Source organism: Lithobates pipiens, unplaced genomic scaffold, assembly GCF_037356315.1.
Source record: "Lithobates pipiens isolate NorthernLeopardFrog02 unplaced genomic scaffold, aLitPip1_a1.2 Scaffold_18, whole genome shotgun sequence".
Taxonomy (NCBI): domain Eukaryota; kingdom Metazoa; phylum Chordata; class Amphibia; order Anura; family Ranidae; genus Lithobates; species Lithobates pipiens.
Genome location: NW_027507758.1, coordinates 207,669,291 through 207,694,761, shown reverse-complemented (window position 1 = coordinate 207,694,761; position 25,471 = coordinate 207,669,291). Strand labels below are relative to the sequence as shown.

Here is a 25,471-nt window from a genome sequence, read left to right as displayed (position 1 = left end):
GTGACCATCACTGTCCTAAGTCCCCAACCAGTGGCAGACAGGGTAAGGTCAGCATGGGTTCAGAAACCAGTGTTTCTTCCCCTGAAATCCAGGCAATTGCAACCGGTTTGCCTGCACACAGTGCAGTGCCTCTGGATGCTTAGTCAGCGGTCCTTAAAGAGGAAGTAAACCCTGATAGGTTTACTTCTTCTTTGCCTGCAAAGGTAAAGCATAATGGGCTACTATGCATCGCATAGTAGCCCATTATGTGTCATTTACCTGACACAGGAGCCAGCGAAGTCACTGCTGTCCCCTGTAGTACGGAACGTCCATTTTCTTCCGAGTATCGCTACTCCGGCCGCTCACAGCGCCGGAGAAGCGATGACATCACTCCCACGCATGCACACGGGAGCCACCACTAACGGCATATCGCTTGTTAGAATACTTATCACAGTTGTGCATGATATCCTGAAAATTCAGGATACAACAGATCCCTCTGCTGATGTAGCGGCCCCTTTTGGGTCCCGTAAGCCAGCCCATACACCTAAGGTGTTTCCGTATCTATCTTATTTAGAAATGTTCATATACAAGGAATGGGGTCGACATTTTCAGTCCCCAAATACATGGCGGTGTGTAACCCCTTTCAGAGCCTTCTCAAGATATGGTCGACTTCTCTGGTTGTGGACCCCCTAGTATCCAGGTTAAACATAAGCATCATCCTGGTACAAGGGACTCCGTTTAAGGATCCTACCGACAGAAAGGCCAAGGCATTGGCCCAGTCAATGTTTACGGTAGTGGGGTCAGCAATACGACTGGTACTGGCCACAGCATTGGTGTCACAGACACTTAGTGAGTGGGTAAAACTATTGTACCGTGAATGGGGAGAAGCAGCAGTCTTCTCCTGTCTGCGTGGAACTAGCAGACCAGTTAGTGCACGGCCTTAAGTATGTCTGTGACGCGGCCCTGAATATGCTTCGCTTAATCTCCAGAGCAGTCAGTGAACTTCAGAGCATCAGTTTCAGCAGTGGGGCTGCGGCACCTGATCTGGCTGAAATGCTGGTCTGCGGACAGATTTACCCTTCCTTGGTGATTGGCTATTTGGAGCCTTGCTGGATGACATTATTAAGAATGTCACAGGTGGGAAGAGCACTTTGCCCCCATAGTCCTGGAGTAAGGAGCCACAGGCAAGGGCCCTAATTTTCTGCTCAAAAGGGGCTTTTTCATCTGCCCAGGACTTTGGCAAAATGCTCCCAGTCCGACAGGGCGACTACTGAGGGACAGAAGCGTCCCTGGACTTGCACGCTAGCAAGCAGAAGTGCTACCGCATGAAGGTTTTCCCCCACCTGTCACTCGGGTGGGGTGTCGCCTTTTGGGGGTTTTGCAGTTCTACAACGGGGTCTGCAAACTGATTTCATTGTGCTACAAGATAGTTCCTCTCTTGGCCACCCACACTGCTCGCCGGATCGCCCCGTTTGGGGCAGTAAGGGACCTGCTCAGCCACGGGGTGATAGTGCCTGTGCCAAAAACTGAAAGGTTTCAGGGTTTCTATTCCAATCTTTTTGTAGTCCCCAAAAAGGAAGGGGTACGTCCAATCTTAGACCTAAAAGCTCCTCAGTTGCTTTTTGAAAGTACAGAGGTTCAGAATGGAATTGGCTACGTAGTTGCTGCACGCCATCAGGGGGACTCTCTGGCGTCTGGATATCCAGGACACATACCTGCACATACCCATATGCCCCAGGCATTTGAGGTTCTGCAATTTGCAGTAGGGGAAGACCGCTACCAGTTTGCGGCTCTCCCCTTTGGCTTGGTTTCAGCACCCAAGTCTTTACCAAGGTTTTGGCTCCAATTTTGGCGTTGTTGCGACAACGTGGGATCACAATCGTGGGTTACCTATAGTGTCTCCTCCTGGGAGCAGCTTCCGCCTCAGAATTAAAGTAAGATGTGATGATCACCATGCAAACCTTGCAGGAATTTGGGTGGGTGTTGAACCTCAAAAAGTCGGTACTTGTGCCTACTCAACGCCTGGAGTACCTAGGCTTACTGCTGGACTCCACGTGGAAGCGAGTGTTTTTATTCAGACAAACTGCAGACTGTCAGAGTCAAGGTGAAGCTGTTGATAACTCGCAGGTGGTAGTCACTGTGCTTCTGCATGCAATTCCTGGGCCTCATGGTGGCCCCCTTCGAGGCCGTACCGTAAGCCCAATTTCACACCAGAGTCTTGCAGGAGGAGATATATTGGCAAAATGGGACAAATCTACATTTATCCCTGGATCTGCAGATTCAGGTTAGTCAGGGACTCTTCTCTGGTGGCTGAGATCTCCGGCCCTTCGGACTGGGAAACATTCCTACCTCTTCATTGGACAGTGATCACAACGGACGCGGGCCTGACCGGCTGTGTTGGGGTATTGGGAGTACAATTGACCCTGGGCCTCTGGTTGAGGGGGGAATCCCAGTTGCCGATCAATGTGTGTGAACTTCGAGCGATCAGGCTATGCCTCTCCACGTGGTCGATGAGACTACAAGGGCGTCCTATCAGGATCCAGTCGGACACCACCACAGCGGTGACATATGTCAACCATCAAGGGGGGGAACAAGACGCTCGGCTGCAGCACGGGAGGTTGCTCACATCCTTTGGTGGGCAGAGTGGCACGTACCTGCTCTGTCGGCCATATACATCCCGGGAGTAGAAAACGAACTGGCGGACTTTCTAAGTCGCCAGATACTGGAACCAGGAGAGTGGTCACTTCATCTGGAGGTGTTCAGGCTCTTTTGCCTGTGGTTGGACACACCAGATGTGGATCTTCTGGCCTCTCGGCTAAATTGCAAGGTGCGGAGGTTCGTGTCCAGGACAAGAGATCTCTGGGCGGACGCATCAGATGCGTTGGTTGCTCCATGTGAACAGTACCGGCTGATCTACACCTTTCCTCCACTAAAACTGTTACCACGTCTGCTCCGCAGAGTGGAGGCCAAGGGGATTCCAGTGATACCGATTGGCCTCGCCGTCCTTGGTATGCCTGGTGGCGGATACCGATGTGAGAAGACCTTCTGTCACAAGGTCCGATTCTCCATTCTGCTTTTCCGTCGCTGGTTTTAACGGCATGGCTGTTGAAAGCCAGGTACTAAGGAACCGAGGTCTGTCTGACTCTGATTTCCACTATGTTGAGGGCACGAAAATAATCTTCTTGGAAGATATATCTTTGTATGTGGAAGGCTTATCTCCATTTGTGAGGAGATGGGGTGGCGTCAACACACCTACTTGGTGTCCATGATCCTGCTGTTCTTACAGCGTGGATTGGACCAGAAGTTGGGCTTAAGCACCATCAAAGGACAGATATCAGCCTTGGCTGTCTTTTTTTTTTTTTTTTTTTTTTTTTCCCCAACAACCCCTGGCATCTCTTTAGTGAGCACCTTTGTACAAGGGGTCCGGCATGTAGTCCCTCCGGTGCGTCCACTCTTACCTCCGTGGGTCTGAACCTGGTGCTCTCTGTACTTTAGAAACCGCTGTTTGAGAATATCGGGGAAATTCCCTTCTTGACTCTATCAGAAAGTGGTCTTCTTGGTGGCCATTACATCTAGAAGGGTTTTGGAACTGGCGGCCTTTTCTTTCAAGTCACCCTATCTTGTTAGCCACAGGGATAAGGTAGCGTTGCTTCCGCAACCTTCTTTTCTACTGAAGGCGATTTCAGCTTTTCGCATCAATGAAGGGATTGTGTTACCATCTGTGTCCTAAATCGACTCGTCCTACGGAGGTGTCCTCCATTCCCTGGACGTGGTCCGGGCTCTAAGGGTATATCTGTCTGCCACGGCTCCCTTCTGTAAGTCGCACTCTGTTTCGGTAGCTGGTCCGAAAAAAGGGATGGCGGTCTCGTTGGCACCATTTACAGGTGAATCAGACAGGTTGTTGTCTAGGCTTATGCCTTGAAGGGGCAGGTGCCCCCTTTCCTGTCACGGCCCATTCCACACATGACACTGCTTGGGAGCGACCCTACGGTCAAGATTACTGGAGCTGTGTCAGTCAATGAACGGAAGAGAAAATAGGATTTTTGTACTCACTGTAAAATCCTTTTCTCTGAAGTTCACTGACTGACACAGCACCCTCCCCTCCTATTGGTTTACGTTTTACTGCTTGTTGACGTACTGAGCTGCAGGAAGCAGGCTTAGGGTTTTTTACTAGAGGGACCACCCCCTGGGCGAAACTGTAAAGTGCTATTGTTTTTCACATGTATTACATGTTCTGCCTAGTCCTCTCCTGAAGGTGGCGTAATAACCCTACGGTCAAGATTACTGGAGCTGTGTCCCTCGAACTTCAGAGAAAAGGATTTCACTGTGAGTACAAAAATCCTAATTTTTTTTTTTTTTTTTTTGTACACAATGAAATATCCTTTTCTCTGAAGTTCATTGACAGACAGGGCTACAACCCCTCCTATTTATCTGTACTTCTTTGACCACTGGGCACTTAAACACCCTTAACCACTTGCCGCCCGCCCTATAGGGAATTGACGGCGGCAAAGTGGTTTCATAATCCTAACCGGATGTCATATGACGTGATTAGGATTATGAGCCGCTGCGCGCCCCCGGGGCGCGCATCGCGGCGATCGTTGTTGTGGGGTGTCAGTTTGGCACCCGGCAACTACGATCTCGGTAAAGAGTCTCCGACGGAGACTCTTTACCATGTGATCAGCCGTGTCCAATCACGGCTGATCACAGTGTAAATGGGAAGAGCCGGTGATCGGCTTTCCCTCACTCGCGTCTGTCAGATGCGAGTAGAGGAGAGCCGATCGGCTGCTCCTCTGACAGGGGGGGTCTGTGCTGATCGATTATCAGCACAGCCCCCCCGAGGATGCCCACACTGGACCACCAGGGACATCACTAGACCACCAGGGAAAAGGTAATAAAATCCATAATCCTCCCTAGACCACCAGGGATGCCAGTCAGCACAATGGGTGCCAATCAGTGCCCATAATGGATGCCAATCAGTGCCCACAATGGGCATCACTGATTGCCATCCATTATTGTTTGGCACTGATTGGCATCCATTACTATAACACCGATGCCGCCTATGAGTGCCCACCTGTGCCGCCTATGAGTGCCCACCTGTGCCGCCTATGAGTGCCCACCTGTGCCGCCTATGAGTGCCCACCTGTGCCGCCTATGAGTGCCCACCTGTGCCGCCTATGAGTGCCCACCTGTGCCGCCTATGAGTGCCCACCTGTGCCGCCTATGAGTGCCCACCTGTGCCGCCTGTCCGTGTCGCCCGTCCGTGTCGCCCGTCCGTGTCGCCCGTCCGTGTCGCCCGTCCGTGTCGCCCGTCCGTGTCGCCCGTCCGTGTCGCCCGTCCGTGTCGCCCGTCCGTGTAGCCCCATCAGTGCCCATCAGTGAAGGAGAAAACGTACTTATTTACAAAGTTTTGAAACTGAAACCAAAAAAAAAACATTTTTTTTTTCAAAATTTTCGGTATTTTTTTATTTGTAGCGCAAAAAATAAAAACCGTAGGGGTGATCAAATACCACCAAAAGAAAGCTCTATTTGTGGGGAAAATATGATAAAAATTTCATTTGGCTACAGTGTAGCATGACCGCGCAATTGTCATTCAAAGTGCGACAGTGCTGAAAGCTCAAAATTGGTCTGGGCAGGAAGGTGTTTAAGTGCCCTGTATTGAAGTGGTTAATATCAGACCAATTTTCAGCTTTCGGTGCTCACATTTTGAATGACAATTACTCAGTCATGCAACACTGGACCTATATGAAATTTTTGTCCTTTTTTTCACACAAATAGAGCTTTCTTTTGGTGGTATTTAATCACCACTGGGTTTTTTTATATTTTTTTGCTATAAAAGAAAAAATGCAGAAAATTCTGTAAAAAAAAAAAAAAAAAAAAAATGAATTTTTCTGTTTATAAAATTTAGCAGATTAGTAATTTTTTTTTTCTTCATAAATTTTGGCCAAAATTTATACTACTACATATCTTTGGTAAAAATAAGTACAAATTGGTGGATATTATTTGGTCTTTGTGAAAGTCCACAAGCTATGTTGCCAATATCTGAAAATTGATCACACCTGAAGTACTGACGGCCTATTTCAATTCTTGAGACCCTAACATGCCAGAAAAGTACAAATACCCCCAAATGACCCCTTTTTGGAACGAAGACGTTCCAAGGTATTTAGTAAGAGGCATGATGAGTTTTTTGAAGTTGTAATTTTTTCCCACAATTCTTTGCAAAATCAAGATTTTTTTAACTTTTTTTTTTTTTCACAAAATTGTCATATTATCAGTTTATTTCTCACACACAGCATATGCATACCACAAATTACACCCCAAAACACATTCTGCTATTACTCCCGAGTACGGCGATACCACATGTGTGAGACTTTTACAGTGTGGCCACATACAGAGGCCTAACATGCAGGGAGCGCCATCAGGCGTTCTGGAGCACCCAGGACAATTCTGACATTTCTCTCCTACATGTAAAAATCATAATTTTTTTTGCTAGAAAATTACATAGAATCCCAAAACATTATATATGTTTTTTTAGCAAACACCCTGGAGAATACAATGGTGGTCGTTGCAACTTTTTATCTCGCACAGTATTTGCGCAGCAATTTTTCTAACGCTTTTTTTTTGGGAAAAAAAACTGTTTTGTGCTTAAAAAAAAAAAAAAACACAGTAAAGTTGGCCTAATTTTTGCATAATGTGAAATATGAAGTTACGCTGAGTAAATAGATACCTAACATGTCACTCTTCAAAATTGCACACGCTCATGGAATTGCGTCAAACGTCGCTACTTAAAAATCCCCAAAGGCGACAAGTTAAATTTTTTTTTGTTTTTTTTTTTACTGGTTATATGTTTTGAGTTACAGAGAAGGTCTAGGGCTAGAATTATTGCTCTCGCTCTAACGTTCGCAGCGATACCACACATGTGTGGTTTGAACACAGTTTTCATATGTGGGCGGGAACTTACGTATGCGTTCGCTTCTACTCTACTTCTCTTTTTTTGTATTTTTTTTTTTTTTTTTTTTTTTACTTTATTTTAGTTTGCCATTTTTTTTCCCCAAAAATAAATTTTTTGATCACTTTTATTCCTATTACAAGGAATGTAAAAATCCCTTGTAATAGGAATATGGGATGACAGGTCCTCTTTACAGTGAGATATGGGGTCAATAAGACCCCACATCTCACCTCTAAGCTGGGAAGCCTGAAAAAAAAAATAGATTCTGGCTTTGATCATATTGGCGAGTCGGTAGAAGCAGGGTATCTCAGAGTATGGTGTTGCAGGGCGTTGCAGAGTGTTGCAGGGTTAATTTTAGGTGAGCAGCGATGTGGGCACTGCAGATGCAGCCCACATCGCTGCTGACACCGATCTCTTCCCCCTCCGCTGTACTGATCGGTACAGAGGGGGAGGGAGGAACCGGCGTCATAACATGACGCTGGGTTGTTCACAAGTGATGAGCAGCGATGAGCAGCCGTTTACCGTGATGTGCCGGGTCCTGTGGACCCGGCGGTCACAGATGCTCTCGAGTGTGCGCCATTCTGGGAGGACGTCATATGACGGCCTCCCAGAGTTAAACAACCGCCCTGTAGCCGTCATTCGGCTATGGGCCGGTTAAGTGGTTAAATGAACTGAGCTGTTTGATGCAGTGTTAGGGGGTTATAGCCAGTAGGTCCGCCCCCTGGGCCGTACTGTGCAAGCGTTGCTGTTTTAAACACTTTCTGCATAGTCCTCTCCTAAAGGGGCGGTATAACCCTAAAGTCAAGATGAAGATGCTGTGTCCATCAATGAACTTCAGAGACAGGGATTTTACGGTGAGTACACAAATCCTATTTTTTTTCTATGTACACCAGGCCTATTTCTCTCAAATATTAACACATCTGTCTAAATCCGTGTTAGTGAGCACTGCTCCTTTGCAGAGACAATCCATCCACCTCACAGGTGTGGCATATCCAGATGCTGATTAGACAGCATGACTATTGCACAGGTGTGCCTTTGGCTGGCCAAAATAAAAGGTCATTCTAAAATGTGCAGTCTTACTTTATTGAAGGGGGGGGGGGGATCAGCTGGTCTGACAACCGGTCAGTACCTGGTGTGACCATCATTTGCCTGGTGCAGCACATCTCCTTCGCATTAGAGTTGATCAGGTTTTTGATTGTGGCCTGTGGCATGTTGGTCCATTACTTTTCATTGGCTTTGCAAAGTTGTGCAGCCATTGAAGAGGAAACAGTTGCAGCCACCAGGTGGGGGGCCATTGCATGCAATGCTCCAAAAATTGTTTTGTATGCCAAGGATTCTTTGAGCAGAAGATTTTTAAGTCATTTCACTTGATTTTACTGTTTTTTAATGAAACCTGTGCTTGTGTTTATTTTTTACACAGTTGGTGTGCAAAGAGTTGCAACTCCCACCTAGCGAATTCCCATCTTCTGCAGAACTTGTTGGTTTATCTGCTCACTCGGGTGATTCTTCTGCACAGGTAATGGTTCCTTCTAATCACTGGTGGAAATATAAGCTAACATTTCTCATGAGGGTGCTTTTTTTTTTTTTTTTTTTTTTTTTTAAAGTAGTACAGATAATTCTTTTAACTGGTTGATGATGCTAAATATGTGTGTACCGATTTTTTTTTTTGTATTTTTTTTTTTGATCGTTTGTGTGTGTGTAATTTTATTTACACATATGCACGGGCCTGGACACAAACTATCAAAGTAGGGCTGACCTACCAAATTTTTAACTGACCAGTTGCTTTACAATGACATAATTTGTGAATTCTTAAGTCCAACCTTGAAATAATTTGTGGGTGCTTGGTTGTGATTTTTTTTTTTTTTTTGTGCTTTCCAACTTAACCACTTTTGAGTCCCAATGCCCCCATTTTTTTTTTAATATATATTTTATTTCCCTGGGTTTCCTATGAAATGGTTAAAATGGCGTTTAATGTTTATGTAACACATCATAATATCCGGTATGGTTAAAAAAAAGTGCTTTTTGTTTTAGTAGAGCTTTATTTCCCTTTTCAATGATATATTGTGAACCACACGGGGTAAATCTGGTTTGTGCAAGTTTTTGGCGCAACATAAATGCATGATTGGTTGAGTTGAAGGCACAAATTGCAAGCACAAATGATAAATTGGAAATCAGTGCAGCCTAATGTATACACTAAAATGATAGAAGAACATATAAAATAAATGCAAAAATGCCGGCTGGTTGCAGCTAACGCCAAAGTGATTTCACGCCACCTTTGTCAAAGAAAATAAATAAAAAAAGTATATCCACGTGCTTGAAAATATTTAATTTTAAACTTCACCTATTATACATTCAGACACCATCTATGCTTAGTATTTGCTCACCTACAACTAAGACCTTGATTATCAGTGAAGGGCCACATGTACTTTTGCCCCTTCAGGCTTACCAAATTCCATCTTTGTCACCACTCTCCTCTGAAATGGACTATCACTCATGCAAAATAATAGACTGTTGGTGTTCTCCGTAGATACAGGACAATTTATTAAAAGAGTAAACACTTAGAAAAATGACATATGGGTGTAGGGCACATCCAATATCTCATACAGGCAGCATCATCCATTTTCTCATCCATATTAACATATGAGATCAAAAGTCGAAGGATACTCTGTATCCTCTAATACCCAGTAATGGACAACATCAACTCCAGTGACATTCAGTGAGAATACTTTCCAGAAAAAGAAACGAGGCACATAGAGAATTCCATAAAAGCAAAACCTCAATTTATTTAACAAGATGGTACACTCAGATGAAATTAGAAAAAAAATGGTGGTAGCATGCTGGAGTCCTCACAGCATGGTGTGACAGGGAGGATGCATACACCATGTGGGCCCTCTCCACAGCAAACATCTGTGAGAAAGAATCCCTGCCAATGTTTCCATCAGCTATCGCTCGATAAATGCAACAGGCTTCTTCCCCTTAGTCCTCTCTGGTATTCCCACAAGCTGGACGTTATTCCTTCTCTGTCTATTCTCCATATCTTCTAGGTTTGGATGCACCAATACCCTGCTCCTAGAAATGTACCTGCCAGAGTCCATTTTTATACAGTCAGAAGAAAGAATGCGGCAAGCATGGGCAAAGGGCCCGGTGGACTTTAATGGCATATCTGTGTGACTTTTTCTGGATCTCTCACGACTTACTCTCAAGATGAGGTGTGCTACGTCCATTGCTGGAAGTAATTAGGAACGCACGGGCCATGTGCACATGGGGACGCCCATTTAATCTTGCAGTCCTTAAGGAAAATTACTTGTTCATTCTGTGCTGGCCTGACCAGTTACCTGGTCTTTTCCCCTTTTGTGGGGGATCCTGGATGTCCCCATTCCAGACTGGCTGGATTTCCAAACCACAATTGGTAACACCCGTCCTGCATTTCTGAGACCTCAAAGACTCAGACGACAGCGGCAGAAATCCAGAGCTGACTCTAGGGACTCCCCGACTTCAACCGAGCCTTTATTAGAACCAGCTACCGGGCAGGCTTTGGGATGGGACAATAGCTGACACCGGTGTCCCTGGAACTGGTCAGGTTCTAAGTATTTTTTGTCCTCTTAAAACTGGACAAGAGGTTGCTAACCAAATGGGTGGCCTGTTCACCCCTGAACCTCTAGAACATTTTCCACATTGTTTTTTTTCACATGGATAACCGGTTTGATTTGCCTTGTCCAGTTGTGTTCTAAGGTTGGACAGGGATTGACTTGCTTTACACCACTACAACTCGGTTGTGTTTTTTTTTTCCTCCTGTCATGTAACTGGGGGGTGTGGCGGGTTCCCTCCCGACGGTTATGGAACAGCATATTTTGAGTTATTCATATTTAAGTCTTATTGGGTTCACACTCCAGCCTATAGTGCCTTCACGAGAGGCACTCCATTTGGAGGAATAGCCACTCAGTTGCCCTTTTGGGCCAATACCCTTGCATGTCTGAGTTACTCCCCCCCCCCCCAACTGTTCCCCACACTTGAGGTCCCAGTCTAGCGTTTTCTCACTTCTGGTTCTCGTTCAACAGCACGTCTCCCACTGCTTTACAGAGTCAGTCGTCCGCTCCCCTCATACTTGTGTTGGGCTCATTAGAGCACCCTATATATCTCCTTTTTTTCCTGTCTTTGGTGCTTTCCCCATATCTTCTACTTCTCTGCTTCCTTTTCCATTTCCCCTCTTTTTTTTTTTTTCCTTCCCAGTCATACACTCGAGTGCAAGCAGCAAGGCACCTTCTGTGACTACTAACCCACTTCCATCTGGTCATGGTATCAAATTTACCTCTCAATTTTCGGGGTCTGGTCACACCTGAGAAGCGATCCAGACTTCTCTCTGATCTTAAACTCCGCACCCAGGTGGCGTTCTTTCAGGAGACCCACTTCAAACAGCAGGTCCTAGGCTTTTTAATTGGGACTTTCCCAGTGCATATCATGCACCCTCCCCTTTGTCGAAGTCCAAGGTTATCAGTATTTTAATTGCTATGTCAGTCCCATGGCCCCTCCTGGAGGAACTTGCAGATCCCCAGGGCCGGTACTGGCTCCTAAAAGGGAAAATCAGAACTACCACAGTGACCCTGATGAACATTAATTTTCCAACCTCGGGCCACCTTACTTTCTTGTGGTCCCTAATACCAATTTTATTGGAATTCCGTGAGTGCATCTTTCTGTTGGTTAGGGATTTTAATTCCTCACAGGAGCCGTTACGTGACGTCTTGAGAGGGGCATCTCGCCTTTTCTACCTCCTATCTTAAAAAGCAGCATTGTTTAGTCTGAATCTGGTTGATCCATGGAGATTCGTGCAATCAAAAGCTAGACTATACCAATTTTCTTCAGTGCACCACACATATTCAAGAATTTTACTCTTTCCTGATTCAGCATAAAGACCTCCCTGGTTACCACCTCCCAAATCAATATCTTATCCTTTTCTGCTCACGCCCCTACCCAAGTGACCTTGAGTTGGGAAGCTATTCCCCTAAGCCCCCCAATTTGGAAACTCAATGAGTCTGTTAAAAATCCCGGAAGTGCGTAGTGACTTAGATAAAATTTTAGTAAACTATTTCTCTGAAAACACTGACAGTCTCTTAACCCGATGACTATATGGAAAGCACATAAATGTGTTACGGGGGCGAGTTGATACGAATAGGGGCTCTAAAGAAACGGGAAAGGTCTAGTCAGATTCGTTAATATATCAGGTGCGCTCTCTCGAGCTACTACACAAACATACATTGACAGAATCCCATCTCTCGGCCCTATTGAAGGCCAGAGAAGAGCTGGAAGATCTAATTTATCAAAAGACTGCTTAAAGCTTGGCTGGGGCGAGACACTCTATTTGAATTTTCAAACAAATCGGGATCAGTGCTTGCCAAAGCTTTTCATGGCCCGAGGAAGAGCACCTCCATACATTAGATTAGAACCAGACAAGGGACCAAGGAAAATGCCTCTAAGGATATGGCAGGGTCATTTTCTGACTTTTACCAGAAATTGTCTAACTTGCACCCTGCTGAGACCGCAGCGGCCAGGACAGAGTCGGCTAGTGAATACATAGGATCCTCTGGCATGCTCACTGGATGAACTATGGGTCTCCTTGGAGCCTGAGATTAGAGTCGAGGAATTCCATGTAGCCTTATCTCAAACAAAACCATGGAAGGTACCGGGGCGTGATGGTTTCACTCTGACTTATTACCACACCTTCTCGACCATTCCTGATGGCTTACAACACCCTGAAGGGGGTTATTTCCATGCCAGCGCACTCACTGAGGGCATATATATCTTTTATACCCAAAGAAGTGAAGGACCTGTCCCAGTGTGAAAATTGCTGTCCAATTGCACTCCTCAATGTAGCTCTTCTAAAAAAAAAAAAAAAAAAAAAAAAAAATTGTCAAACCGACTCTCGTGCATGGACTGACACAGCAACTTTAATCTTGACCTCAGGGTTATATCACCACCTTCAGGAGAGGACTAAGCAGAAACATGTAAAAACAGCAAAACTGCACAGTACCACCCAGGGGGCAGTCCTACTGGCTATAACCCCTCACTCTGCTTCCAGCAGTTCAGTTTTGTTATGTTTTTCTGCTTAGTGTAGGACCTGGTTCCTGGTGGGGACCATTAGTCCTGAGAATTTTCTTTTCTCTTGCATTCACTGACCGACACAGCTCCTCTCTGTAACCAAATGGGTTAATTACCCTGCCATTAGGAGAACTAGGCAAAATTGTAACCCAAAACACAGAACTTTCAGTACTGCCCAGGGGGCGGAACCTGTGCTAACAACCCTCCCTGCTGCCCCAGTAGACTCAGTTATATTTTGTCTAGTGAAGGAGAATGACCTAGGAACCTTGCGATAGCCGTGCGACCTGTACTGGCATCCGCACTGGTGTCGCAGACACTGACTGAGTGGGCAAAACTTTTGCACCGTGAATTGGGAGAGCAACAGGCTTCCCCTGTCTGCGTGGAACTAGCAAACCAACTAGTGCAAGGCCTTAAGTGCATTTTGTGATGTGGCCCTGGATACTCTCCCTTTGTTATCCAGGTCCTCAGTGTCAGCTCTGGTGCTGAGGCGCCTGATTTGGTTGAAATGCTGGGCTGCTGACCAGGCATCTAAGAAACCCCTGACGGATCTTCCCTTCCTTGGCGACCGGCTCTTTGGAGCCTCATTGGATGACATTATTAAAAATGCCACAGGTGGTAAGAGTACACTACTCCCACAGGCCAGGAAGGTTAAGGAGCCAAGCCGCAGGCAAGGGCCCTCTTTTTCTGCTCACAAGCGGCTTTTTCGTAGGCCCGGTGCTTCAACAAAAATGCTACCAGCCTGACAGGACGTCCACGGACGGTCAGAAGCATCCCTGGAACCGCAAGCCTGCGAACAAAAGTGCTACCGCATGAAGGTTTGCCCCAACCCACATCTCGGGTGGGAGGTCGCCTTCGGGAGTTTGCAAGCCCCGGTGGACCTCCCAGTTATCTGACCAATGGGTCTGCGACCTGATTTCCACAGGCTACAAGATAGTTTCTCTCTTGGTCGCCAAACAGATTCTTCCCCTCCAGCATACCCGCATCCCTGGTTCGCCGGGAGGCCCTGCTAGGGGCGGTGAGGGACTTGATGAATCGGAGTGATTGTACCAGTTCCGGAATCTGAATGCTTCCAGAGGTTCTACTCAAATCGGTTTGTGGTTCCCAAGAAGGAAGGGGTACGTCCGATCTTGGACTTAAAAGCCCTCAATAACTTTGTAAAAGTGCAGAGGTTTTGAATGGAATCGGTTCGCTCAGTAGTTGCTGCACTCCATCAAGGGGACTCCCTGGCGTCCTTGGACATCCAGGATGCGTATCTGTACATACCCATATGCCTTTGGCATCAAAAATTTCTGTGTTTGGCAGTCGCGGACGCCCACTACCAATTTGTGACTCTCCCTTTTGGCCTGGCATCAGCCCCCAAGTCTTTACCAAGGTACTGGCTCCAGTGTTGGTGTTGTTGTGAATACGCGGGATAGCGATCGTGGGTTACCTAGACCATCTCCTCCTGAGAGCATCTTCCGCCTCAGAATTAGAGAAGGATGTGACTATCACCATGCAGACTCTGTGAGAATTTGGGTGGCTGTTGAACCTAAAGAAGTCGGTGATTGTACTGACCCAGCGTCTGGAGTACCTAGGTCTACTATTGGACTCCAGGGAAGTAAGAGTTTTTCTCCCTTCGGACAAATTGCAGACTCTCACATCCGCGGTCCAACTATTGATGAACCGCAAGTGGTCGTTGCTCCTCTTTTGCATGCAAGTACTGGGGCTCATGGTAGCCTCCTTCGAGACAGTACCTTATGTCCAGTTCCACACCAGAGTCCTGCAGAAGGAGATCTAGACAAAATGGGACGAATCTCCGGGGTCCCTGGTGAGTCAGCCAGTCAGAGACTCCCTGATCTGGTGATTGAGGTCCCCTGTGATTCAGTCCGGACAATCATTCCTTCCTCTGAAATGGACGGAGATCACTACGGATGCCTGTCTATCCGGCTGGGATGGAGTGATGGGGATTCAGTCGGCTTGGGTCCTCTGGTCAACGGAAGAATCAGAGTTGCCAATCAATCTGCTCGAATTGAGGGCGATCAGGCTGTGTCTCCACACATGGTCGATGTGTCTTCAGGGGCGTCCGACCAGGATACAGTCAGAGAACGCCACGGCTGTGGCGTACATAACCCACCAAGGGGGAACAAGAAGCTCAGCCGCTGCTTGGGAGGTCACTTGCATACTTCGATGGGCAGAGCAGCACGTTCTGGCCCTGTCAGCCATTTACATCCCGGGGGTGGGAAAATTGGCAGGCTAACTGAGTCGACAGATGCTGGACCCAGGAGAATGGGCATTGCATCCAGAGATATTCAGGCGGTTTTGCCTGAAATGGGGCACACCAGATGCAGATCTATTGGCCTCCCACCTCAATCGGAAGGTGCTGACATTCGTGTCCAGGACAAGAGATCCGTGGGCAGACGCGTTGAACTCGCTGGTGGCACCATGGGATCAGTACCAGCTGATCTACACCTTTCCTCTGCTAAAACTGTGACCACACCTGCTTTGCAGAGTGGAAGCCGAGGGGATCCCAGTAATCCTGGTGGCCCCAGATTGGCCTCAGCGGCCCTGGTACACAGACCTCCATCGTACCTGGAGGGCCTATATCTCTGTGTGAGGAGAAAGGGTGGCATCCATGCTCCTTTTTGTATATCTAGGATCCTGCTGTTTCTTCAGCAAGGTGTAGACCAGAAGTTGGCGTTGAGCACCATCAAGGGGCAAATTTCAGCTTTGGCTGTCTTTTTCCAGCGACCCCTGGTGTCTTATTCATAAGTGATTACCTTTGTTCAGGGGGTACGACATGTAGTCCCTCCGGTGCATCCACAGTTACCTCCGTGGGATTTGAACCTGGTGTTGTCGGCGCTTCAAAAGCCACTGTTTGAGAATATCAGGGAGATTCCCTTGTTGACCCTTTCACAGAAGGTGGTTTTCCTAGTGGCCATAACATCAGCCAGGAGGGTTTCTGAGTTGGCGGCTTTGTCCTGCAAGTCTCCTTTTCTGGTCATCCACAGGGGTAAGGTGGTGTTGCATCCGCCACCGTCCTTTCTATCTAAGGTGGTCTCAGCCTTTCATATCAATTAGTGCATTGTATTGCCATCGTTGTGTCCTCAGCTGAAGCGCCCCAAAGAGGTGACCCTTCGCGCTCTCTACGTAGTTAGGGCTCTAAAAGTGTATTTGTCTGCCACAGCTCCCTTTCGGAAGGCAGACTCACTGTTTGTTTCAGTGGCTGGTCCAAAGAAGGGTATGGCGGTCTTGTCTGCCACTATTTCTAGGTGGATCAGACAGATTGTAGTACAAGCCACGCCTTGAAGGGGCAGGTGCCCCCTTTCCGGTCATGGCCCACTCTACAAGGGCAATCGGAATGTCTTGGGCCTTCCGACACCAAGCGTCTGTTGCTCAGGTGTGTAAGGTGGCGACCTGGTCGTCTGTCCATACGTTTACCAAGTTCTACAAGGTAGATGTCAGTATATCGGCTGATGCCTGTTTTGGACGCAAAGTTTTGCAGGCGGCCGTGTAGTTGCAATTGAGGTTTTTTTTTTCCTGTTTTTTCGATTAAAAACGCAGTACTGTTAATGCACTTTTGCATTACTTCCGCATAAAGTTTGCGGTGTTGGGAGAATACCCGGTTATATGGCATTGTTTTTCCGTACACTGCTGTTTTTTTTGTTTTTTTTGTGGGTTTAGTTTCACTAGTTCCCACTTGCCATGGTGGGTGATGTTTTTATGCTGTTTTTCCTACCCCTCGTTTGGCACTGCTTGGGGACGTCCCATTTAGTTACAGAGAGGAGCTGTGTCGGTCGGTGAATATAAGAGAAAATAGGATTTTTGTACTCACCATAAAATCATTTTACTCTGTAATTCACCGACCGACACAGCACCCACCCCTCCTTTTCTCTACGTTATACTGCTTGTTGACGTACTGAGTCTGATGGGGCAGCAGGGAGGGTTGTTAGCACAGGGTCCACCCCCTGGGCGATACTTAAAGTTCTGTGTGTTGTGTTATAATTTTGCCTAGTTCTCCTAGTGGCAGGCTAACCCATTTAGTTACAGAGAGGAGCTGTGTCAGTTGGTGAATTACAGAGAAAAGGATTTTACCATGAGTAAAAAATTCTATTTTTTATTTCTGCATTTTTGATTCCTGTGATCTACTATCAACAGCCGAGCTGGGTGACAGGCTGGATAATATAGATCCTGGTAGTCTCCCCAGCCTGAAAAAAAAAAAAAAGGCACACTGACCTAGTGTATTACCATAAAAAAACTTTATTCAGAACAGAACAAATAGCAAAATGGCTACTCACAAACGATTATTGATAAAAGACAATCTACCTGACATCAGATCTGGATGGATCCATTTGTATTAATCATGCCTTTTATCAATACTCATTTGTGAGTAGCCATTTTGCTATTTGTTCTGTTCTGAATAAAGCTTTTTTTATGGTAATGCACTAGGTCAGTGCGCCTTCCTGTTTTGTTTTGTTTTTACAGTATTTGAATACCCAATATTCTAAGGGGGGCTGCAAGACCTTTTTGACACTACCATCTTAAATTGTCGGTATCACACTTTGAAGACCGGGACACCAGAGCGCAGGAGAAGTTGTCTTTTTCTGGTTATCCCCAGCCTGGCCCTCGAGTGTGAGCAGACCTTAGCTATGCGCTGGGTCGGCCATAACATGCCCAGTCTGATCCAGGGGCAGCCTATGAGCTATATATGCCCTGGGGCACACATGACCGGGCTACTGCTATCAGTGTGCCGTGGCCGACAGCCACCCCTTAATTCTCGGGAGATGGGTCTGTCCGTGTAATGTGTCCAGCAGCTCCTGTAGGCGTGTTGAGTGTGGTTCATACCTGTCTCGGCAGCTTGGAACAGCTTGTCATTCCCTGGGAGGTCGACTAGTGGTTTTCTCCCTGTCACTTTCCCTCCTTCCCATGCTATGGGCTGCTGTGTGACTGGGCATAGGGGGTGCGGTGCACATACCTGGCCAGGGGTCCTCTGGGGAGGCTTGTCTCTGATTCCTGGCAGGGGGCTGTGCTGGGTTTTAATGGCCTGCTCGTAATTTTCCAGTTTTTTAGGCCATGGTGTGCTATCTAGGGTGTATGCCATGTGGGGCGACCGCAGCCATTTTACTGTAGCCACAGCCAGTTTTCTTTCTGGAAGTCCAGTGGCCATTTTCCCTGTGCTCTCAAACATTTTTTGCTGGGGTGGCCATTTTCTAGTAACCTCACCTTGTTTTACCTCTAGTGCTGGGTGCTGGTTCTTTCTGGAACAGTGCAAAACTTACACAGAACACCTCGTGGCTGACACAGGGGAGAGCCGACGGCGGCCGCACAGCACAGTACCTGGGTCAAGGTGGCGATTCCTGCGGAGGGCCCCTCAGTCTATGGTAGTTAGGAGGATAATTTTGTGACTTGCCTTAGGTCCCTAAATGGTGACAGGCGAGTGTGGGTCAGCAGGGCGCCACAAGCTCGCACTTCTTCCCCAGACATCCCTGTTATTGCAACTGGTTCCCCTGCACATGCGGTGCCTATGGACACTGTGTCGGCGGTCCTGGAGTCCTTTATTGCCAGGGCAGAATCAGCGTGCGGGCACAAGTAGGGTAAACGCCCCCTTCCCCCACCGTCTAATTTGGAAAGCTCTTCAGACTCGGGTCCTGCTGTGGCAGGCGGCCCCTTTTCTGAAGTTTAAGAGGATGCGGACCAGGACCGTTCAGACAGTGAGGATGACTGTGTTGGGGTTGGTGCAGGAAAAAGCGCTAGTAGGAGCACTTATCACTGCAGTGCGGGATACCCTAATGATGGAGGATATGGCAGAGGCATCTACAGAGGTGTCCCTTTTCGGTCCCACAAGGCGGCCGCACGGCTAAGGCGTTTCCCTACCTAACTTACTTTGATAAGTTTATTTACAAGGAGTGTGGAAGCCCACAGCGGGCCTTTTCGGTCCTGAGACGGATGGCGGAGAAATGGACATCTTCTCTGTTGACCCCCCCGGTATCCAGGTTAAATAAGGTAACCACGATTCCGGTAGAAGGGACCCCTGCTTTCAATGACCCTGCCGACAGAAGGGCCAAGGCTCTTGCCCTGTCCATGTTTACGGTTGTGGGTCATTATTGCGGCAAGTGTTAGCCAAGGCCCTCGTGTCGCAGACACTTACTGAATGGGCTAAATTGTTGCACCGTGAGTTGGAGTACAGGACCCGCTGCTGTGTGGGGTGATGGTACCTGTGCCGATGTTGGAAATGTTTCAGAGATTCTACTCCAATCTGTTTGTAGTCCCAAAGGAGGAAGGGGTTCGTCCAGTTCCGGATCTCAATGGCTTTGCGAAAGTACAAAGGTTCAGGATGGAATCAGTTCGCTCTGTGGTCGCTGCACTCAATCAGGGGGATTTCCTGGCATTCTTGGACATCAAGGACGAATACTTGAATGTCCCCATATGTGTCAGGCATTGGAGGTTTCTGTGATGTGCGGTCGGGGACAAGCACTACAAATTTGTAGCTCTCCCTTTTTGCATAGCGTCGGCACAAATGGTCTTCACCAAGGTGCTAGCCCCAATTCTAGCATTGCTAAGGCAACGAGGGATCTTGATCGTGGGTAACCTAGACGACCTCCTCCTTTTGAGAGCAGCTTCCATCACAGAATTAAGGGAGGATGTGGCGATCACCATACAGGCTCTTCCTGAGTTTGGTTTGGTATTGAACCCCCAGAAGTCTGTTTTGGTGCCGACTCAATGCCTGGAGTACCCGGGCTTGCTTCTGGTTTCCTCAGAGGTGAGTCCTTTATCCCTTCGAGCAAGCTGCAGACTCTTTAAGCCGCAGTGAAGTTGTTGGTGTGCCGCAAGTTACATAGTAATTAAGGTCGAATAAAGACACCAGTCCATCCAGTTCAACCTGAGTGAGTGTCTCCAATTGTCTCTATCCATGTACATTGCAGACTCGCATCGGACCCTACCCTCAAGGAGCCCATAATCCAAGGTCCCCATTCATATACTAGGGCCAATTTGGGACAGAAGCCAATTAACCTACCTGCATGGCTTTTGGAGTGTGGGAGGAAACCGGAGTACCTGGAGGAAACTCACGCAGGCACAGGGAGAACATGCAAACTCCAGGCAGGTAGTGTCGTGGTTGGGATTCAATCCAGTGACCCTTTTTACTGCTAGGTGAGAGTGCTAACCACCACACCACTGTGCCGCCCTAAGGTTGTCGTCACTGTGTTTTTGCGTACAAGTCCTGGGGCTCATGGTAACCACTTTCGAGGCGGTACCTTATGGTTTGGGCCCCGCCTGCTTATCAATGTACTGGAGCTTTGGGCGGTCAGGTGGTGCCTCTCCACATGGTCACAGAGGCTGCGGGGGCGTCCAGTCAGGATCCAGTTGCACAACGCCACAGCGGTGGCGTATGTCAATCATCAAGGAGAAACAAGGAGCTCGGCTGCAGCACTAGCGGTTGCTCACATCCTGCAGTGGGCAGAGCGGCCGTGCCGACTTTGTCGGCTGTATACAGAATTGGATGATGAGCTCCCCGCTGCTCTCATCAACCGACGTAGTTAGGATTGTATTTGCCTCTTCAAATGTAAAAAATCTTTTTCTTACATCAAGGGACACAGAGCCATAGTATATACTATGTGGGTTATAGGGCCACTGATAGGTGATGGACACTGGCATGCCCTAAAGCAAGACATGTACTCCCTATATAACCCTTCTCATTACTGGGAGTCCTCAGTTTTTTCGCCAGTCTCTAAGGTGTTGGTCACGAGTAAAGATGTGCTGTGCTGAGCTCCACTGGAAGCAATCATTCCTGGGGCTAGCCATGCTGACCCGATCCATTCTGATATCTTTTCATGGGCTAAATGAATGGTACCCGGGCCTCGTGTCCAAAGAAACAAGGCTTTGCAAATGCTTCTCTTTTTAGAGAGCTGGACCCTGGGATTCAGTACTTTTTGGTAGTAACCTCTACCTCGAAGTTCCTCTGTTCCTGAAGGTTTCAGAGCCCACCGTGAAGGGTGAAGATTGGGTTTATCTCAGATAACCCTGAAACCTTCAGGAACAGAGGAACTTGAAGGTAACCCACAATCCTGGAACGCATCACCCTGCCAGTAAAAACTTAATGACCTTACTACCAAAAAGTGTGTGGGGGGGGGGGGGGGGAAGTGTGACTGCTCAGTGGTAGTTTTTACCCCCCACTGCCATATCAGCTTGTTGTCCACCGCTTGCGCAGGAAGAAAGAAGGGGGGTGTAATTAGCTTGGGGGGGGGGGGGCTAATGACGTCAGATGCTGGCCACACACAGATGTTTTTAAAGCACTGTGTGTGTAGCTTCTGCTGGCTGTAGAGGGACATGTGAGCAGGAGGTTGGCTTGCTTCCGTTTTGGTGACACAGGCATTCCCTGACACATTACCAGGCTAGGGATTAATAGCATCTTATAGCGCTGGACTATAACCTTGCAGTGTACATTCTTTTGCTGGTAGTGCCTCTGCTTTGTGCTTTAGGCTATGAGTGGTAAAGGGACCAGAAACTCCTCTTAAGGGTTCTAAAGGGTCAATGGTATCACAAACTAAATCCATTTCCAAAAGAATGACGTCATCCTCTGAGAGTGATGCAGCCGGTCAGATTGAGACATCAGGGGAGAATTTGGAAAAGATTGATGCTATATCTCTCCATAGTGGGGCTAAACTTGGCAGATCCCCATCTAGTGCTCAGGATCCTCTTATTGAGGTGCAGGGGATCAGGTAGATCTTCCCAATGATTTGGAAGATGCTTATATATCCTCTTCCGAGGATCCAAATATAGGAGGAGTAGCGTCACAAGACAGGTTGCTTGTGCACTCTTACTAAATTGGTTTGTTCAACCTTTTTTGCTGCCTGCGGCGCAGACTCTTGAGGAACCCACCTCTAATTTGTGATCATTAAAACCTCCCCCATCTGATAGTTTTCCTATTCATGCATGGCTAAAAAAGCTTGTTTTCTGAACGGGAACATCTGGATAAACAATATTATCCTCCCAAGAAATTCTACACACTTTATCTATGAAAGAGGATTTCTATGAAGAAAATGGGGGGGTTCCAGCAATTGATGCTGCAATCACCTCAGCGTGCAGAGTCTCATCTCATATGTCTGGTAGATAATGCACTGATGTTAAAACACCCAGCAAATTAAAGTTAGAACTTCCTAAGACAAGATGTCTTTTGCAGTTGAGTAGCCGGTTCTTGCTGCAATTGATGTATTTCAGGCCATTAACCCTTTGATGTTCTGCTCCACCATTTTGGTGGAACACATTTTGAGTCACACTAACTCTGCCTGATTTGCAGGCCTGGCAATGGGCTGGTGTATATGGCGTATAATGTCTCACAGTAGATGCTATGAAAGACTCTACCGTTTTTAAACCTTATGGCTTATGCTGGGACTAATGCATTATCACAGAGTTCTGTGGCTGAAATATTATCAGCCGAAGCACCGTGTAAAAAGCTCTTTGCCAGTTTGTTTCCCTTCATTGGGTATGGCTATTTAGAGACGATCAGGATAAGTATATCCAAAGGACCTCTAATAGGGTAAAGCTCTTTACCAGTAAAAGAGGCTGTCTGGGTCACGTCTAGAGTTCAGAGTTTCCGTCTCCTCTGAGAATGTTCTCGAGGACCCAGAGGAAAAAGTAAGTCTCTCTCCTGGCCTCTGGATCAGCTGTTATCCCAGTCAGTGATATCAGAAGTTCCATTAGTGGAACAGGGGGTTTTGGCTCAAACCTTTTAAGGTTCCAGAACCGAACAGAGAGGTAAGACCCATCCTAGATCTCGAAGATCTGAATCTGCACTTAAACAGCTGATCCTTTCATAATTCGATCGGCTGTTTCCATCCTGCAAGGAGGGGCGTTGCAGATATCCATGTGCCAGATTTTCCTGCTCACCAGAAATTTCTGCGTTTTGAAATATACAATTATCTTTTCGGTTGTGGGCTTGCCATTCGGCTTAGCCACAGCACCACAAGTGTTCTGAAAGATTCTTGCACCTTCTTTAGCCAGTTTAAGGGCTCAAGGCATAGCGTCCTAGCCTATTTAGAAGATCTATTTTTAATGGGTCATTCAGTCAAAGGTCTAAAACTAGAGTCTGATCTCAGCCCTAACTATCTGAAATCTCTAGGTTGGATACTCAACCTAGGAAAATTTCTCCAGACCAGAATCAGTTCCAATGCAGGACTAATTCAACTTGTCAAAACAAAGGGAAAATCCTTCCATTCGGCTATGCAGGAGATTTTTAGGGGAAATCGTGGCCTCCTTCAAGGCCATCCCTTACGCACAGTTTTTACTCAAAAACTGCTTCAAAACCTCATCCTGTCGGTCTGGAATAAAGAGATTCAGGCCTTGTTTGTTTCCAATATGCTTGGCTTCCGACGCAAGTCCGAGCCTAAATTTTTGGTTATCCAGCAAAAGGGAATTTTTTTTATCCTGGAGGGTGTTAACAGATGCCAGCCTTGTAGCCCGGGGAGCAGCCCTGGAAGAAGATTCTGTCCAGGGAAAGCTTCCAGGTTAGAGGACCTTGCCAATCAACTTTTTTGGAAGGTTCAGACAGTACATCTGGACCCAGAGTCTGGCATCGTCAGACTACGGGACTGTCCTGTCAAGATTCAGTCTGACAAGGCCACAGAGGTGGCTTGCATCAATCACCAAGGGGTCATGAAAGGTTGTGCAGCCCACAAGAGGTGAATAATGTTCTAGCTTGGGCAGAAAACAACGTTCCTTGCCTATTGGCAATTTTCATTTCAGGAATAGAGGCGTACTACTTGAGTCGCCAACAATTATTTCCAGGAGAATGATCTCTTCACCCCGACATCTTCCTAGCGATATGTCTGAGATGGGGAAATACGGACATGGACATTTTCACGTCCAGATTAATCAACAAAGTCAACAACTTTGTGTCTAACAAAGAATCCACTAGCGGGCAAAATTATTAGTATTCCCATGGGATCAGTTTTCACTGATCTATGCAATTCCTACAGTTCTGCTACTTGCGCTCCTTCTCCGCAGTATTGTGCAGGAACGAAAGGAGGTGATTCTGGCGGCCCCAGTGGGTCCCAGAAGATCTTAATTTACCGAGATCATAAACATGGCAGTAGGAGTCCTTCAGACTCTGCCATTATAGCCAGACCTTCTCGCACAAGGTCCAGTATTTCATCCTAGCTTACGGATGAAAAAAAATTGAACAGGTTTGACTGTTGAATCCCACTCTATAAAAGATAGTGGGTGATCTGCTTCGGTAGTGTATACTTTGATTAATGCCAGGAAGCCAGCTTCCAGAATCACTTGCTATAGAGTCTGGAAGGCATATGTTTCTTGGTGTGGATCCAGGGTTTGGCACCCCAGGAAGTAGGTCATAGGCAGGATCCCTGATTTCCTGCATATGGGATCTGAAATGAAGCTGGCCTTGATTTCTAACAAAAGCCAGATCCCAGCTTTGTCAGGGTTTTTAATGGCCTCTTGCTTCCCAATCTTGGTGCATAGCTTATTCAGGGGACAACACAGATTATTCCCCCTATTAAGGCACCTCCTAAATCCCTGGGGTATATATTTGGTCTCATTGGTTTTGCTCAGCCGCTTGAATCTTTACAAGAAATTTCCTTGGCTCTTTTAACAAGAAAGCTACTCTTTCTGGTTGCCATTTCTTCTGCTACAAGAGTATCGGGACTAGCGGCTCTGCCTTGCAAAGAGCCATATTTCATCATGCATAAGGATGAGGTGGTTTTATGTCCTCGTTCTGAATTCCTGCCAAAAGTGGTAACAGGTTTTCGTTTAAACCAAGATATTATTTTTCTTCCTCCCCCCCCATCTAGAAATATATATTCCCTTGTAAGAGCGATCAGAGTCTATTTAAAGGGGACTGCTCAGGTTAGCAAAACACATGTTTTGTTTGTACTCCCAGAGGGTCCAAAATGTGGACAGGTAGCGCCAAAATCCAGTATTTTCCAAATGGATTTGTCAAGTGATTGTTCAAGCTTCAGCTTAAAGAAAACTATTCTCCCTTCTCATGTTAGCGTGTACTCTTACAGGGCGAATAATGCCTCTTGGGTGGTGCATCATCAGGCCTCTATGACTCTATACCTCTGTAAGGCCGCAACTTGGTCTTCGGTTCATACGTTTATCAGATTTTATGAAATCAATATTAAAGGTTATGAGCATATTGCCTTTGGGCACAGTATACTGCAGGCTGCAATTAAGAATTTTTTTAAATTTTTCTTTTCACAAAATTGTCAGAATAACGTTTTCTCACACACAGCATATGCATACTTCCAATTACACCCCAAAATAAATTTTGCTACTCCTCCCAAGTATGGCAATACCACGTGTGTGAGTCTTTTGAATGGTTTATTTTTTGACAAGTTTTCGGAAAACGTGGAAAGAAATTAAATACAGGGTTTTTATAACGGCTTACCTGTAAAATACTTTTCTTTGTACATCAAGGGACACAGAGGTCCCTCCCTTCTTTGGTATACACTTGTACTGCTT

At 46.8% G+C, this 25,471-nt stretch overlaps 1 protein-coding gene across 4 annotated transcripts in view; it reads left to right on the top strand.

Annotated features, from left to right (window-relative positions):
• The window catches only part of NUP133 (nucleoporin 133), a 951,293-nt gene that overhangs the window by 70,996 nt on the left and 854,826 nt on the right, over positions 1-25,471 (top strand). For all 4 annotated transcript variants that reach the window (XM_077486543.1, XM_077486541.1, XM_077486544.1 and 1 more), the window contains one exon: positions 8,346-8,441. In XM_077486543.1, the coding sequence (XP_077342669.1) occupies positions 8,346-8,441 (96 nt within the window). The remainder of the gene's footprint in view (positions 1-8,345; positions 8,442-25,471) is intronic.